Source organism: Octopus bimaculoides, chromosome 9 (genome assembly GCF_046866305.1).
Source record: "Octopus bimaculoides isolate indiv1 chromosome 9, ASM4686630v1, whole genome shotgun sequence".
Lineage (NCBI taxonomy): Eukaryota > Metazoa > Mollusca > Cephalopoda > Octopoda > Octopodidae > Octopus > Octopus bimaculoides.
The window spans coordinates 71724942-71743286 of record NC_142936.1 but is presented as its reverse complement, the minus strand read 5'-3'; the positions used below and the strand labels follow the sequence as shown (position 1 = coordinate 71743286).

Sequence of the window (18345 nt, the reverse complement as noted above, 5' to 3'; positions counted from 1 at the left end):
AAACTTGTTTTTGTATGGAGTCTGATGAGCTTTCCAGATGCAAAAACATTGGTCACTCTATGACCAAACTTCAACTTTACTGATTTAATACACACACACACACACATATGCACATGCATGCACACACACACATGTATACAGAGAGAGAGATTAATTTCCTTTAAAGCTCAATTATTCTATTTACTAATTTTTGCATTGTTTTTGTGGTCTTATACTCCCCACTTTAGGAAGAATCAAAACTTACCATGGACATTGTCCAGCCTTCTTCTCAGCCAAACACATAAGAAAAGAAAAACACAGATGGAACTTATTAAACATATTAATGTGAAAGAAATCAACCTTACCTAATCTCTTTAGCTTGAACATCAATTGGCTCATGAGTTACACTATCAATGTGGAACCGGATCTCACTTGATGCTAACACGAGGGCACTGAAAAAAGTACATTTATATTAAAATTAAGGACCCAGGTCTAAAAAGTTAGTAAGCTTCAAGTAGTCTGTAGAAGGTATAAAAAACAACTTTCAGGAAAAATAGTGGTTTATTGACACAGGAGGTTGTAAATTTTTCCCATATCAAAGTTCAATAAACTGAAAAACGTTATTTTATAGTTCGTGGTTAGCGACTGGGGTTGCTGTGTATGGGAATAAAAATCCAAATTTAGAGAATGGAGTAGGTAAAATCCAGGCTACATATATTTCCTAGGTAGCAGAACATCGGATGGTTACTACTTCCGAGGTTCTGCTAGCTAGGAAACATATGTAGCCTGGATTTTACAAATTCCATTCCCTAAATTTGGATCATCATCATCATCGTTTAACGTCCGCTTTCCATGCTAGCATGGGTTGGACGATTTGACTGAGGACTGGTGAAACCGGATGGCAACACCAGGCTCCAATCTAATTTGGCAGAGTTTCTACAGCTGGATGCCCTTCCTAACGCCAACCACTCAGAGAGTGTAGTGGGTGGTTTTACGTGTCACCCGCACGAAAACGGCCACGCTCGAAATGGTGTCTTTTATGTGCCACCCGCACAAGCCAGTCCAGGGGCACTGGCAACGATCTCACTCGAAAATCCTACGGGACCCAGTCAGGCGGTACTGGCAACGGCCACGCTCAAAATGGTGCATCTCATGTGCCACCCGCACAAGAGCCAGTCCAGGGGCACTGGCAACGATCTTACTTGGCTTGCCGGGTCTTCTCACGCACAGCACATTTCCAAAGGTCTCGGTCAGTAGTCATCGCCTCGGTGAGGCCCAATGTACGAAGGTCTTGCCTCACCACCTCAGCCCAGGTCTTCCTGGGCCTACCTCTTTCACGGGTTCCCTCAACTGTTAGGGTGTGGCACTTTTTCACGCAGCTATCCTCATCCATTCTCACCACATGTCCATACCAGCGCAATCGTCTCTCTTGCACACCACAACTGATGCTTCTAATGTTCAGCTTTTCTCTCAAGATACTTACACTCTGACGGGTATTCACATTGACATTACACATCCAACGGAGCATACTGGCTTCATTCCTTGCGAGCTTACGTATTTCCTCAGCAGTTACAGCCCATGTTTCACTGCCATGTAGCATGGCTGTTCGTACGCATGCGTCATACAGTCTGCCTTTTACTCTGAGTGAGAGTCCCTTTGTCGCCAGCAGGGGTAAGAGCTCTCTAAACTTTGCCCAGGCTATTCTTATTCTAGCAGCTACACTTTCAGCGCACCCACCCCCACTACTAACTTGGTCGCCCAGATAGCGGAAGCTATCGACTACCTCTAGTTTTTCACCCTGGAATGAGATAGAAGTTGTTTCCTGTTTGTTTACAGTCTTTATTGCACCTGAACATCTGCCACAAACAAAAACTAACTTGCTAGTTAACCTGCCTTTGATGTTGCTGCACCTCTTATGTGTCCATAGCTTGCACCGGGTACATCTTATAGAGTTACTACCTACTCCTTTTCTACATATATATATATATATATATATTTAAAGCTGCAGATATGGCTGTGTGGTCAAGAAGTTTGTTTTATAACCACCCGATTCATGGACAGATATGTTTTTGGAAGACTGGACATCAAGGACATTGCTTGTATGACAGTGAGATTTGGTTATAACTACAGTATGATGCCAAGACAAGGACACACAAGCATATACACACAATGGGCTTCTTTCAGTTTTTGTCTACCAAATCCACTCACAAGGCCTTGGATGGGCGGGGGCTATAATAGAAAACTGGCCCAAAGTGTCATGCAGTGGGACTGAACCCAAAACATGTGACTGGGAAGCAAACTTCTTAACCACACAGCTATGCTTGACAATAAAAATGACATAAAAGAAAGAATGAAAAGTAAGTAAACAGACCCATTTTCAATCCTCTTCTTCTTTAGAATCTTTGCCAGATTGTTCAGTCGACGTAGACCTTCAGTCAGTTCATCTGTAGAATCACTGTCAATTCTTGATTGAGCCTCTTGGTAGGTGAATGAAGCCTGTAAGCAGTTCAGATAACTATCTTAATTTGCACATTCTTTTATTATCTTCATTAACCTTTTTTAAACCAATCCACCCGAAACTTCTCCAAGTTATATGATACTAATTCACTATTTTAAAGTGATCTAAATTAAAAGCTGCCATCAGATTTTCATGTTAATTTATGTACCATACAACAATTTAATAACACTAAAGTTAGCTTAATAAGTTCTTCATGATTTTCAAATTTAATTGAAACAGAGGCAGCGTATTTCAATAGAAATCATCATTTAGCGTCTACTTTCCATACTGGAGTGCTGCACTAGGTTCCAATCTGATTTGGCATGGTTTCTATGGCTGGATACCCTTCCTAATACCAACCACTCCAAGAGTGTAATGGGTGCTTTTTACATGCCAGTTACATGACACCAGCATTGGCCACAACTACAATTTCATTTGGCTTGACGAATATTCTCAAGCATGGCATATCACCAGAAGTTTCAGTCACTTATCACCTCCATGAGGTCCAACGTTCAAAGGGTGCTTTTTGTGTGTCACTGGCACAAGTGCCTGTAATGTGACACTGGCTTTGGCCACAACTACGATTATGGTAACAAGAAGGTTGAAGTGATTTAAATTAAAACCTTCCATTGAAATTTTATGTTAATTTATGTACCAGTGACAAAAACATTTTACTAAATTTGTTATTATTTTCAAAGGCAATGTATTTCAACATAAGCATGGTAATAAAAGGGTTAACAACAGCAAAGCTACTAATAAATTCAAAGCTTACACGAATTTTTGGAACTAAAGATGAAGTTAAGTTTTAATTTTTTTAAACCTCGGATAAATTTTGTGGCTTCCTTCTAGAAGTCTTTTGGTTGTAGAGGGAAGGCATCTTAAAACTGATGTCTGATCTGACACTACAATGCATAATGTAGTGTTATATACACAATACCCAGAAAAACCCCACCAAAAAAACTATAAGGTTGTGTTGGTCATTGCCAGAATACTTTTGATCATAGAGTCAACTCAGTCAGAAATAACTGGTGGTTAAATAACCACAGCCAAGATCATAATCAGTAACAAAGTATCCAGTTATGTAGATGTTAGTTTCAATAGAATGTACTGCCCCACTTATAAGAAAACAATATAATATCCCAAGAGATCTTTTTATTTCTATTTAATTACTTCTTACCTTTGAACGGATAACGGATTTATGAAATTTAGTGCTTATAATCTCGGCATTTACATTCATCTCCCAGATGACGGAAAAGGCAAAGCTGTAGAAAGATTTAAAAGGAAAAGAAAAAAAAAATTGATAAAAACTGATAAAGTATTGTTTTATTGAGAAATATGTGTTACATAGTTAATATCCTTTCTACTATAGGCACAAAGCCCACAAATTTGAGAGAAAGAGCTAATAGATTCCATCAACCCTGAAAGGATGAAAGGCAGAGTTGACCATAGCAAGATTTGAACTCGGAAAGCAAAGCCAGAAGAAAAGAGAAAGAAAAAGAGAAGAAAAGCATGTCAACTTACCGGTCACCATCGTCTCGAAGGGAACACAGATTTGAGCTGAGTAATTCAGGTACCATGTCTATTCTCTAGATATTAGAATACAAAGAGTTAATTTATATAAAATATCAAGTAATTAGCAACAAAATTCATCAACCCTTTAGCATTTAAACTGACAATATCTGGCCCAAACATTCTACTTAATTTTATGTTCAAACTGGCCAGATTTGGCCTCTCACACACACCCAGCAATGTTATTCTAAAATTAAGCAATCACATCATCATAATCTTGGAGCTTCGAAATAATGCATGGTTAATTCAAAATAGTGTGAATGTATAAGCATTGTATTTGACAGAAAAATCTGAATGCTAAAAGGTTAATGAAAGAATTGGTTCAATGATACAATTAGTTACCTGATCGGTCAAGTAGACTGTTGTTGCTCTGTGTTTGGCCTCATCATCTATAGCTGTGTATGGGCGGATGAAATGAGATACATCGGCAATGTGGACACCAACCTGAAACAGACACCTGAGTTATAAGAACAGCAGAATTGATACAGATCAACAATGGTCTTAGCTTTTTTGCCTTATGAGTAAATTTTGTAGATATTGTAGGCATGGCTGTGTGGTAAGATGCTTGCTTCCCAACCACATAATTCTGGGTTCAGTCCCACTGCATGGCACCTTAGGCAAGTGTATTCTACTATAGCCTTGGGCCAACCAAAGCCTTGGGAGTGGATTTGGCAGATGGAAACTGAAAAGAAGCCCATCGTATAGAAACCAATAGAATAAGTACCAGGCTTACAAAGAATAAGTCCTGGGGTCGATTTCTTCGACTAGAAGGCGGTGCTCCAGCATGGCTGCAGTCAAATGACTGAAACAAGTAAAAGAAGAAAAGAATAGTAGTTGAAAAAAAAAGATGTATGTGTGTGTAAATCCTATAATCTAGTTATTGATTTCCTTTTCCCTTCAATAATTTTATGCTATGCTGTACCTTTAATTTATTATTCTTCATACATTTCATCTATATTGTCCTCATCTTCCTTTTTACATCCACCTTGTCATGGTTGCATGGGTCAGATGGAATTCATCGAAGTACATTCTCAATGCCTGGATGTTTTTCCTGTCACCAACCCACACCTGTTTCCAGGCAAAGTGATATTTCCCAGATGACAGAACATTAGCACAAGATTGAAAACAAAAGACACTGCGTGAATGACAGGGCCATTTGCTTACAGCTATCATCTGATGCCAAGACAAGGAGAAACAACATGCACACACACATGTATATGTGTGTGTCAGCATATATATGTATATGTAAATGTATGCATGTATGTATGTATATATACATATATATCATCATCATCATTGTTTAACATCAGCCTTCCATGCTAGCATGGGTGGGAAGTTTCACAAGAGCTGGCCAGGCAGAAGCCTGCATCAGACTTCTGTGACTGTTTTGGCAGGATTTTTACAGCTGGATGCCCTTCCTGACACCTACCACTCAGCAAAGTGGACTTAGTGCTTTTTACGTGGCATAATCACAGGTGTGGTCAGTTTTGGCAAAGTTTTTACAGTTGGATGCCCTTCCAAACACCAATATATATATATATATATATATATATATATACATACATACATATGTTTATATATATATATGCACACACATAAACATATGTGTGTGTGATAAGTGTCTTCAACTATACGTTGGGCTGACTAAAGCCTTGTGAGTAGATTTGGTAGATGGAAACTGAAAGAGGCATGTTGTATATATGTATATATTTATGTGTGTGTCCACCATCACCACTTGACAACTGGTGTTGGTTTGTAACTTAGCAATTCAGCAAAAGATACTGATGAAATGAGTACTGGGGTCAATTTGTTTGACTAAATCAGTCAAGGTGGTGCCCACAGCAAGGCTGCAGTCTAATGGCTGAAACAGGAAAAAGATAAAAGATACAACGGGCTTCTTTCAGTTTCCATCTATCAGATTCACTCACAAAGCTATGGTTAACTTTGCTCAAAGGATTTGGCAAACATTTATCTCGTTTATAGTTACTGCAGTGCTTCAAGCAAATTACAACTTTTTTTATCAGAGAAATACAACAAAATAAAATAAAAAGTTTACATTACCTCATAATTACCATTCTCTAAGAGTCTACAGTGAAGTGCATCATCAATATCAGTACAGCCGGGAGGATCAACACTGCAGATGTTGATATGACGAATGTCTTGTCTTTGTTTCAAGTCCTGTAAAATTGACAAACTTTTTGTATCCCTGTAATTTAACAGTTTTGCAAAAGAGACTAATATAATAAGGAAAAGGTTTAAGAAAAAAAAGAGCACAGCAGTCCATAGACTGAAACAAATAAAAGAATGTAAATTGTTTTACCTCATCTGTTATGATCCATGGCAACTTCGGTAAACACTCAAGCACTCTTTGAGAAAATTCAGAATGGGGGACATCATGTTCCAATAATAAGACTTCATTTTCAGTGTCTTTATCTCCAATTGGACCCAGTTTCTTGACAAAATGTCCCTTTAAAGCAAATAAAAAATCATAACCATAACAGATAAAAAGAGAATTAAGGCAGTTAATATTTCTAAATTAATAATTATTTCAACCCATGCCAGCATGTAAAACGGACATTAGTTGATGATGATGATGATTTAACCCTTTGATACCAACTATCTGACACCATTTGATCTGTAATACTAAACTAAAGGTTTTGTTGCTTCCCTATATAGCTGTATTTCATCACTCACTGCATTTCCCTTTCCTTTTATCATCGAATGTCCTTTTTCCATGCTAGCATAGGTTGGATGGTTTGACTGAAAACTGGTAAGCTGGAGAGCTGCACCAGGTTCCAACCTGATTTGGCATGGTTTCTACAGCTGGATACCCTTCCTAACGCCAATCACTCCAAGAGTGTAGTGGGTGTTTCTTATGTGCCAGTTATGAAACACTGGCATCAGCCACAACTACGATCTCATTTGGCTTGACAGGTCTTCTTAAGCACGGTATATTGCCAAAGGTCTTGGTCACTTGTCACTGCCTCCACAAGGCCCAAAGTTTGAAAGGTGCTTTTTACATGCTACTGGCACCTCTTGTGAATTCTCTGCTTATGCACCCTATCCAATCCTTTGTACCACTCCACTTACATTCACCTCCTTGTACGTTGAAGGTACACCCCAGCACATCACAACCATCTGTCTTCTCTGACTTGAGTAACCATCTGTCTCCTCTACAGCAAGACACCTGTTTCTGTGTCTCTATCATAGTTTAACCTCTCATGACCTGGCACAAAGCCATGTCACTCAATACCACTCTCCCTCTCAGTTGAGAGATCTCTGTCTTGCAAGTTATTTGCTGATCTTCCTGGGGCTGGTGCCATGTAAAAGACAACCAATACACTCTGTAAAATGGCTTTCCTGCAAAGGAAAGGCATCAAGTCATAGAGACCATGCCACAGGTGACAGTAGCGGTTGGCACAGTCTTCTACTTTGCAAGCTCCTGTCAAACCATCTAATCCAATCCAGCATAGAAGACAGATGCCAAATGGTGATGATGTTTAACCCTTTTGATACCAACCTACCAAAGACTGACCCAGGTTCTATGATAAACTAAAATTTTCTGAATGTGAATTTATGATCCAGACACCAACTAATTAATGACAAAGCTATTTTTCCAAAATTCTTCATTATTTTCAAAATTAATGTGTTTCAACAGAAATATAGTAAAAAAATAAAGTCAAGAGAAATTAATACAAAGTACTTACCATAGGAAATCGTGAATATTGGGGCCATTTATCAATGACAACTATAATACGTTGTCCAACAAGTTCCTTGCCTTGTTCGGTGCGGATCTGAATTTTAGGAATTAACTTATTTGCTGGGATGAAGAGATGGGTCTTTTTCTTCATAAAAAAAAAAAAAAAAAAAAAAAAAAAAAATCCATAAATATATTTATATATTAATAACAAATAAACAATTAAATGAAATAAAAACAATATTCGCAGGGATTAAGAGATAGGTCTCTTTCATTAAAAAAAAACATTATAGGCGCAGGTGTAGCTGTGGGGTAAGAAGCTTGTTTCCCAACCACATGGTCCTGGGTTCAGTTCCACTGCATGGCACCTTGGGCAAGTGTCTTCTGCTATAGCCTCAGGCTGATCAAAGCCTTGTGAGTGGATTTGGTAGATGGAAACTGAGAGAAGCCTGTCGTATATATATATATATATATATATGTATATATTTATGTGTGTGTCTTTGTGTCTGTGTTTATCCCTCCCCACCATTGCTCGACAACTGATGCTGGTATGTTTACATTCCCGTAACTTAGCAGTTCGGCAAAAGCAACCGATAGAATAAGTACCAGGCTTACAAAGAATAAGTCCTGGGGTCGATTTCTTCGACTAAAAGGCAGTGCTCCAGCATGGCTGCAGTCAAACAACTGAGACAAATAAATGAATAGATTAAAACGCAAAATACACAGGGTTGGCCATGGCTAGATTTCAACTTAGCATGTGGAGATTCAAGATATATACACAATCTTTTTTTTACTAATATTCTACCAACTCTGCTAGTTCATTTTCTGTTTAACACCTAACTTTTAACCTAAGAGCAACAATGAAAGACAGAAATATTTGGAGTTAGAACACAGAAAACCCTACTCAAAAATAGCTTTTACTTTTAATATCTAAATTTGCTGGGGCCAGTTTGTTTCTTGGGCAAATGCTCTTCCTTCTGCCAACCCTTCCCTGTTTCCAAGCAAAGTAATATTCACCAGTTTTCCATGCAAACACACAAAGCATATATGTTAACCATAATGGCTCAGTGGTTAGAATGTCTGACTCACAATCATGAGGCAGTGAGTTGTGTTCTTGAGCAAGACACTCTATTTCATGTTGCTCCAGTTCATTCAGCAGTAGAAATGAGTTGCAACACCACTGGTGCCAAACTGTATTGGTGTTTGCTTTTCCCTTGGACAACATTGGTGGTGAGGAGAGGGGAGGCTGGTATGCATGGCTGACTGCTGGTCTCCCATAAACAACCTTGCCTGGACTTGTGCCTTGGTGGGTAACTTTCTAGGTGCAATCCCATGGTTATTCATGACCAAAGGGGATCTTTACTCTATGAAGTCGAGAATGCTTATTACACTAGCACTGATTTTATTTCATATTTGAATTTATTCCTATGTATGCATTGCTGGGGCATATCAGCACATAGTTTTTACACCATATGCATATAAGTTGCAGACTGGTGGTATGATTCACCACAAAAATGGCAAAACACCAATGCCCATCATTCCTGGATGAGACCGGAGGCAAGTTGTCTTACCTGTTCATGACTTTCAGGTGTTTTAACACCTGGCACTTTGAGGGAGTAATCACTTACCATGCCAAATCCACTTGCAAGACTTTGGTCAGCCTGGGGCTATAGTAAAAGACACTTGCCCAAGACTACATGGTTGGGAAGCAAGCTTCTTAACAATACACCCATGCATGCACCACATATAATTCCATATCAGAAAATCGTTACTTTACCTCCTTTATATCTGATAGCTGAAGAATGCCACAGTAATTTCGTCTGTTCTGCCGTATAATACCAACAATACGTCCAGTTAGTTGACGTTTTTCTTTTGGAACTTTGTTGATGGACTTTTTAATTTCATCCTGAAGGTTGATAAGAGAGTAGAAAGCAGATAAAACTGATTAAAAAAAAAAAACATTGTCTCTTTAATTGAACTTTTAATGGAGGATGGGAAGGTAGTTGTGGTGGTTAGGGATAGGATTACAGCATTAAAAAGAAATTTTGAAGAAAGATTCAAAACTAGATCTAAACACACTAGATATACAGGGGGTCCACAAAGTCTGGGTACATGGAGTAAATAAAATCAGAACATAAACAATTAAATATAAGAAATAATAATTTCTTAAAGTATGTGTTAATCCCCATGTACCCAGACTTTGTGGACACCCTGTAGATTGGGGAAGAGAAAGAGAGAGTGAGAGATATGGGAAAAGAATGAAGATAGAATTACAGGCATTAATTATTGTAAGAGAAATAGTGTAGAAACAGTGAAAGAGAGAGAGAGAGAGGGTAGAGTAGGTGGAGGATGAAGATGAGAGGCACTAATTGTTATAAAAGCACAGAAACAGTAAATGGAAAGAGAAAGTGTGTGTGAAAGAGGGAGAAGGGAATGAGGAGAGTAGGCAGGCACCAAAGATTATAGGAGAAGAGAGAGAGAGAGAGAGAGAGAGGATGAGAAAGAGAAGTACTAAACATTATAGGAGAGAGTATTGAAACAGTAAATGCAGAGAGAGAGAGAGAGAGTTTTAATATGAAGAGAGATGGAGCAGAAAAATTCAGGTTGACAAAGAAGAAAAAGATTAAAATGTGACATTGAAAGAAGAGGATCCATTTAAAGAGAAGGAAAAATACCGTCTGGCAGGATGCGATAGAGTGGGGTATATTCACACTCAAACAAGGTGGAAGTAAACATTGAACCTCAAAGATGGGAAGTGAAAGGCAGAGGTAGAAATACAAAGCATTAATTCAAATCATGATACCAGCACCTGTTCTGACACTGTTTTTCTATATATCGCTGGCAGGGAGATGAGTCGCTGCTATCTCTAGCAGCTGAGTGTTCATCACTGACAAGACCAAGGGAGGTTGAAATCATGTGATCTGGTGGTCTCAGTGCTGGAGATAGCAGGGATTTATCTCCCTATTAGCGATATAAACAAGAGTGCATTTTGCACCAAAAACCCAATATAAGAGTTTCTCTCATGGTATCTACCACTGTAAAGTTTGTTCTAACAGAACATCACTGTTTAAGTGGGTATAAATATTACCTCTTGAATAATAATATATTTTATACTTTTCGCATTTGAATTACTCTGTCAAATGTAATATCTAATTATTATTTTACTCTTTTATTTGTTTGTCATTTTGACTCTGGCCATGCTGGAGCAGCTTTGAGATTTACTTTTAGAATGACATTGTCGGGTACGTGTGAGAGATTGAACATAAAACAGGTAGAAATAATAGATATTAAGAAGGGAGAAACAAGGGTATATATAAATGTTTATACGTAATTGATGAAACCAATGATAAAAATTTATAAAACTGACTGGCACTCCACCGGTTGCGATGACAAGGGTTCCAGTTGATCCTATCAGCTGAACAGCCAGCTTGTGAAATTAACTTGCAAGTGGCTGAGCAGTCCACAGACACGTGTACCCTTAACATAGTCCTCAGGGAGATTCAGCATGACACAGAATGTGAGAAGGCTGGCCCTTTGAAATACAGGTACAACTCATTTTTGCCAGCTGAGTGGACTGGAGCAACATGAAATAAAGTGTTTTGCTCAAGGACACAACACATTGCTGGGAATTGAACTCACAACCTTATGTTCATGAGCTGAATACCCTAACAACTAAGCCATGCACGTTCACTAAAAGATATACATACATACACACATATAAATAAATAAATAAATACCTCTACTTCTTCTTCCTTCACTTCGTCTGCTGTATTTTCCATTATAATGGAGGATGGACAAGTCCATTCTTCTTCAGGTAAGATTTCAAGAGCAACAATGTCCTCATTGACAGCACGATTAAGGTTTTCACGGCCAACAACTAAAACCTAACCACACAAAACGAGAAAAGACAATTATCAATAGGACATCATCATCATAATCACTACCACCACCATCGCCACCCGAACCCAAAACCAAGTGGTTGGAAAGCAGGTTTCTAAACCACTGAGCTGTGATTGTGCCTATATGCATATATATGATGGGCTTCTTTCAGTTTCCATCTAGCAAACATACTCACAAAACATTGGTTGGCTTGAGGCTATAGTAGAAGACACTTGCCCGAGGTGCCATGCAGTAGGACTGAACCTAAAACCATGTGGTTGGGAAACAAACATTTTAGCCACACAAACACATCTGTACCTATCTGCATCATCATCATTGTTTTAACATGGAATGGATGGAATTTTGTTGAGATGGCATTTAATGACTGCTTTCCATGCTGGCATGGGTAGGTTGGTTTCATAAGGAACCAGTAAGCTGCAAGGCTGCGTCAAACTCCAATGCATCTTTGACATGGTTTCTACAGCTGGATGCCCTTCCTAATGCCAACCACTTTACAAAGAGCACTGGGTGCTTTTTAATGCGGCACTGGCACTAGTGAGGTGACCTTGTAATTTGCAAGGCAGAAAAGAACAGAGGAGGAGGTAGAGAAAGAAAGGAAGGAAAAGCTCCCACTTCTAAGTCATCTCATATAAAACGTTATAGTGAAAAAGAGTTGGAAAAATTTATTAAAGATATTTCATAACTCACCATCTCATCTGCACCAATAACACTCACTCTACCCTCCAGGTAGTTTTCTCGACTTGCTTGGAATTTTCCTTGCTTGTATTTACCAAGTTTAATACCTTTCTGTATCTCAGAAAATGATAAATGCTCTGGGAATAAAGTTCTTCCAATAGGCTAAAAAGAAGAAAAATAAATAAATAAGCAAAAATATTGATAAGCTACAGAACATTGGTATCATAACAAAAGTAAATCACAAATGCAAAAGAAGGTAAGGTGGAAAATAATAGTACTTGAATACAGAAGGCAGGGTCATATGCTTTTATTAAAGCTAATAAAATCTTCATTCACTTTTACTCAGAGTGGACAGTTGTGATCATACTGTCTGACAAACAGCAATGTGAAACTGAGCAACAGTTTCTGAAAATATTTTTGGCTTTAATAAAAGTATCTACACACACATATACACACAACAGGTTTTTGCATAATTTCTGTGTACCTAATTCACTAACAAGGGCAGGACTATAGTAGAAGACACTTGCTCAAAATGCTATGCAGTGTGACTGAATCTGAAACCAGGTAATTGCGAAGTGAACCATGATTGCATGGTTCTTAACAATGCGGTTATGCTGACACCTATATCACATTTTTTTTTTGGTCTTTCATTTTGATATATGATGAAAAAACACTTGTAATATTTACATGATTGTTTTCTTCATGAGATGCCAACTTGTCAAGTAGATGAGTAGCATTTTTCAAATTCTTGATGAAGTAGTTCACTGAAAAGAAAAATCACATTGAATTATATTTTTTCATATCATTATTTTAAATGAAAAAAAAAAAAAAAAAGTAGGGTGGTGAGTTGGCAGAATTGTTAGCACACAGGGCAAAATGCTTAGTGGCATTTTGTCCATTTTTATGTTCTGAGTTCAAATTCTGCCAAGGACAACTTTGCCTTTCATTCTTTTGGGGTCAATAAAATAAGTACCAGTGGAACACTGGGGTTGATCAATGTAATCAACTGGTCTCCTCCTCCATAATTTCAGGCTTTGTGCCTTTAGTAGAGAGAATTAGTTTCAATAAAATGCTAATGACTATTTAATGGAAAAAAATTGTTAAACCTTCATTTTAAAATAATTTTTGATTTATTTTAGTTGAGTTCCAATTTCCAGACAGACAGACAGATACACAGAAAACCCAACTTACTACTAAATCCAAGAATCCCATCTTCCTCTGCTTTCAGCTTGTTGGTGACATCATCAGAGAGAAGAACAACTTTTATGTTATTTTTGCCATTGGTGACAGAATTTAAATGTTCTTGGTACCACTTTGTGGCCTCTCGAATGGCACGGTCATTACGGTCATTAGAAGATTCTCCTGCTTCACGTTCAATGTATGTTGACCTAAAAAGAAAGAAATGAACCAATGCTGTAAATTAATTAACAAGCTACATACAATAATGATTCAAGTCACAACTAACTTATAAAAGAAAAAAGTGTGAATCTATCTCTGCTCAGGATGGTTGACACTTCCTCTTGTATTGAATTCTTCCTTTTCTGGCAGAGTAACTCTGTTTTTACCCTCACAAGCTTCAATGAAAATTAACCCTTTAGCACTTAAACTGGTCAAAATATTCACTCAGTTTTAGGTCCAAATTGGCCATATCCAGTCTCTCACACCTACTCTACAATGTCATTCTAAGAATAAAGTTACATCACTGAAATCTCAAAGTTACAAGATAATGAAGATTAATTCAAAATAGTAAATAAACATTGTTTTCACAGAGTAATCTGAAAAAGTAGTGGGTTACGGAAGGTCTGGAGAGAATTAACAAAATATTATATGTATATATATATAAAAAGTGGATGGCACATGTGGAAGATGGAGACCAACTGAGGAACAGCAGCACTCATGTTTCTGGCCTATTTCTTGTTAACACTCTCTTTCTCTCTCTGGCTGGATAACCATGACCTCCTCTACAGCAAGACGTTTCTGTCTCTGTGTCACACTCTGACCTTACATAATCTGACACAATAGATCACCTCCTCCAATCCCCCTCACCACTCTCAAAGATTCCTTGACTTGCAAAGTTACTTGGTGACCCTGCCAGTGTAGGTGCCACTTAAAAAAAGCATCCAGTCCACACTGTAAAGTGGTTGGCATTTAGAAGGGTATCCGGCTGTAAAAACCAAGCCAAAACTGGCCTCGCCTATGCTGGGGCCATGTAAAAAGCACTCGTCTCACACTGTGGAGTGGTTGGTGTTAAGAGCATCCAGCTGTAAAAACCCTACCAAAACAGACACAGAAGGATAGTGCAGGCTTCTGCTTGGTCAGCTTCTGTCAAAATAACAACAAATGGTTATATTACTATAACTAGTAATACTATACTTAATTAGTGTAGGTGCATGGCTCAGTGGTTAGAGCATCAGGCTTACATTTATGAAGTAGTGAATTTGATTCCTGGACCAGGCAGTGTGTTTTGTTCTTGAGTAAGACACTCTATTTCATGTTGCTCCAATTCACTCAGCAGTGCCAAACTGTATTAGTGCTTGCCTTTCCCTTGGACAACATCAGTGGTGTGGAAAGGGGTGGCTGGTATGCATGGGTAACTGCTGGTCTTGCCTGGACTTGTGCCTCTGAGGGTAACTTTTTAGGTGCAATGTCATGGTCATTCATAAATGAAGGGTGTCTTTACCCCTTATCCTTTACTTAATTAATATTATAATCTAAAAAAAGGTCAGGTGACAGAATCAGGCAAAATGCTTTGTTATGTTTTCCAGACTCTTTATAATCTGCGGTTTCAAATTTGCCTTTTATCCTTTCGGAATTGTATCAGTCATGTACTGGAGTTGATAGTATTGACTAACCTGCTCCCCTAAAATCTGAAACTATTATTTATAGTCCAAAAGAAAATTTGTAACGGTAAAACTTACTGATGAAATTCATTTGAAAAAATATAGAAATGTTTATCTGGATGGCTTATTAAGTCTTGGAGTCGTTTATAAGCTGCGATGTTGCGGTTCTTTACCTGTGAAGAGAAAATACAAATATTAATGCCTTCAGTTAACCTGCGTTTGTAAATGGAAGTATTTGATAAATTAAGGACTCCTAATGTTAATTTATGAACTAAGCATAAATAGTGTGGATTTTTATTGATTTTATAATAGGCATAAACATGGCTGTGTGGTAAGAAGCTTTCTTCCCAACCACATGGTTCCAGGTTCAGTCTCACTGCATAGCACCTTGGGGAGGTGTTTTCTACTAAAGCCTCAGGCCAACCAAAGCCTTGTGAGTTGATTTGGCAGACAGAAACTGAAAGAAACCCATCATATATATCTATATGAGTGTGTTTTTGTGCTTGTGTGTGACCCCCATCACCTCTTGACAACTGGTGTTAGTGTGTTTATGTCCACATAACTTAGTGGTTCAACAAAAGAGACCAATAGAATAAGTACTAGGCTTAAAATAAAATAAGTCCAGGGGTTGATTTCTTCAACTAACACACTACAGTATGTGCCCCAGTATGGCCACAGTCAAATGACTGTGAGGTACTTTCCAATCTCATGGTTTTCAGTTCAGTCCCACTGCATGGCACCTTGGGCAAGTGGTTTCCACCATAGTTCTGGGCTGACTAAAGCCAATTTTTATATACAAGCTTGGGTGATATGGTTCTTCAAAGCTTGATATTTGTACATGAACAGCTTTTGTAGTTGGCTGCCCTTTCCCTCCTATCCCTTAGGAGGCACAAGCAACTTCACACACATGCATACACACGACAGGAACACCCCCCCCCCTACTACCTAATTCAATCATAAGGCTTTGGTTGACCCAAGGCTATAACAGAAGACAGTTGCCGAAGGTGCCACGCGGTGGGTCTGATAAATGCTAAACCTTGAACTATAAAAGGGAAACCAGTTAGACCAAGACAAACAAAATACTGTGTCTTAGTCAGTGTTCTAATACAATGGCTGTACCAAGGTTGGCTCTGATCCCAATGTGGTCAGTGGCATATTAATTGGATGTCACAGTTTATATATACCCTAGTGGACTAGTGGATAATGACATTATTACCCTTAATTTACAAACGAAATGTTCTTGGTGTAAATCCAGTCTGGAGACCTACATACACATCCAGAAATGAGATATCTGTTGATGATCAGAGATCAATCTGGAACATGTTGAGATTGATTAAAAAAGTGAAGTTCTTTTATTGATGGCTGTTTCCTCTGAAAAACAGACATCAATATGAACTCATCTAGAAATGTAGTAAATATACACTCAAAAGATAAGACAGACCCTTTAGCATTTAAACCGGCTATATCTGGCCAAAATGTCCTGGCTGTTTCATGTTTAAACCAACCAGATCCAGCTTCTCACACCTACCCTATAATATCATAGTACAAATATACAATCACATTATCAAAATCTCAAAGCTATGAGATAATGCATGATTAATTCTAAACAATGTGAGTAAATAAGGATTACATTCAACAGAGTAATCTGAATACTAAAGGGTTAATAGTATCTTATAATGTATATATATATTTATTACTAAGTCTAAGAAATCCTTTCTACTCAGAAGACCTAATACAAGATCTCACATATGTAACTTTATATTTTCAAAATCATTCAGTTTCTATTAGTATGGAAAAGTGAACATAAAACACTGAAGACAAAATATAAAATGATTTGCTTTTTTGGCAAAATAAAAAAAAACAAACAATTACCTCTTGCAAAACTGTTTGGAGAATTATAACATTTTTAATCGTGGGATCTTCAAGGATATCCAACTAGAAAATAAAAGCAAAACAAATATATAATCTCTTCACTCATAATCCACCTTTAATTTTTAATATTGTTACTCTCCTCTCATATTTTACACAGATTACCCTTCTGTGCTACCAAATTACCTTACATCTCTTATTCTCTCCAGCACTATATCTGCCTCATTTCTGAACAACATACTCATTTACACATCATTCCCATCTCACTCATCCTTCTTCAGCCTACTATATTACTATTCTGCTACTTCTTAACCCCACCTCTGTCTACTATTCCCTTCTTTCCCTCATATCATTGACTACCTCTCCACCATTCACTACTTCCACCCAATCTTTATAGTCATCTATTCTTCTCTTTGTCAATTTATCAATCACTGTTCTTCATTACATTTTCCCCTTCACTGACTCTCCACAATCTCACTCACTGTTCTTCTGTCACTACTCACCTCAATTCACTCTGACATTTCCTCACCACCATTTTATTATTACTATTCTGCTACTTCTTAACCCCACCTCTGTCTACTATTCCCTTCTTTCCCTCATATCATCGACTACCTCTCCACCATTCACTACTTCCACCCAATCTTTATAGTCATCTATTCTTCTCTTTGTCAATTTATCAATCACTGTTCTTCATTACATTTTCCCCTTCACTGACTCTCCACAATCTCACTCACTGTTCTTCTGTCACTACTCACCTCAATTCACCTTCTATTTTCACAGTTCACTCTGACATTTCCTCACCACCATTTTATTATCTCTCTTTACAGCTCCACAGCAGTTACTCTCACCCAATCTTCTATAATATGAGTAGCCATGTAACTCTTCTACAGCAAGAAACCTGTTCTGTTCTAACCCCTTCTCTGATACTAACTTCTCATCTCCTAGAATAAAGCCACCTTCCTCTACTGTAACCCCATTCATTTGAAGGGGATTGTAGTGTAGTTTTGCAAGCTGCATGGCAACTCACTAGTGCTGGTGCCACACACACATGCTCTCCACTCAATGCAGTCATTGGACCCACTGGATCCAGTCAAACCAGTCAACATATGCCAGCATGGAAGATGGATGGTGAAAGATAACTTGTCAGTTATTTTAGAATCAAAACCTATGATCAGAGGTATTCAAGCTGTGACTCTTCAGTCTTTTTAAGAGTATATAAAATTACATTGTTCAACAAAAAAAAACTCTAATTTCATATTACTGCAAGAAATTACTCTGAAAGAAATCTCTGCAGAAAGGTGAGTAGATTGATTACACAT

At 37.9% G+C, this 18345-nt stretch overlaps 1 protein-coding gene across 1 annotated transcript in view; it reads right to left on the bottom strand.

The window, feature by feature from the left end:
- LOC106881652 (exosome complex exonuclease RRP44) overlaps positions 1-18345 on the bottom strand; it is a 33949-nt gene that overhangs the window by 13734 nt on the left and 1870 nt on the right. The window contains exons 2-16 of the mRNA XM_014932116.3: positions 17030-17092; positions 15236-15330; positions 13509-13705; positions 13005-13081; positions 12330-12479; positions 11480-11626; positions 9520-9648; positions 7753-7890; positions 6366-6512; positions 6107-6223; positions 4388-4489; positions 3998-4062; positions 3654-3738; positions 2351-2475; positions 345-431 (exon numbers count right to left, since the gene is read on the bottom strand). Coding sequence (XP_014787602.1) covers positions 345-431; positions 2351-2475; positions 3654-3738; positions 3998-4062; positions 4388-4489; positions 6107-6223; positions 6366-6512; positions 7753-7890; positions 9520-9648; positions 11480-11626; positions 12330-12479; positions 13005-13081; positions 13509-13705; positions 15236-15330; positions 17030-17092 — 1724 coding nt within the window. The remainder of the gene's footprint in view (positions 1-344; positions 432-2350; positions 2476-3653; positions 3739-3997; positions 4063-4387; positions 4490-6106; positions 6224-6365; positions 6513-7752; positions 7891-9519; positions 9649-11479; positions 11627-12329; positions 12480-13004; positions 13082-13508; positions 13706-15235; positions 15331-17029; positions 17093-18345) is intronic.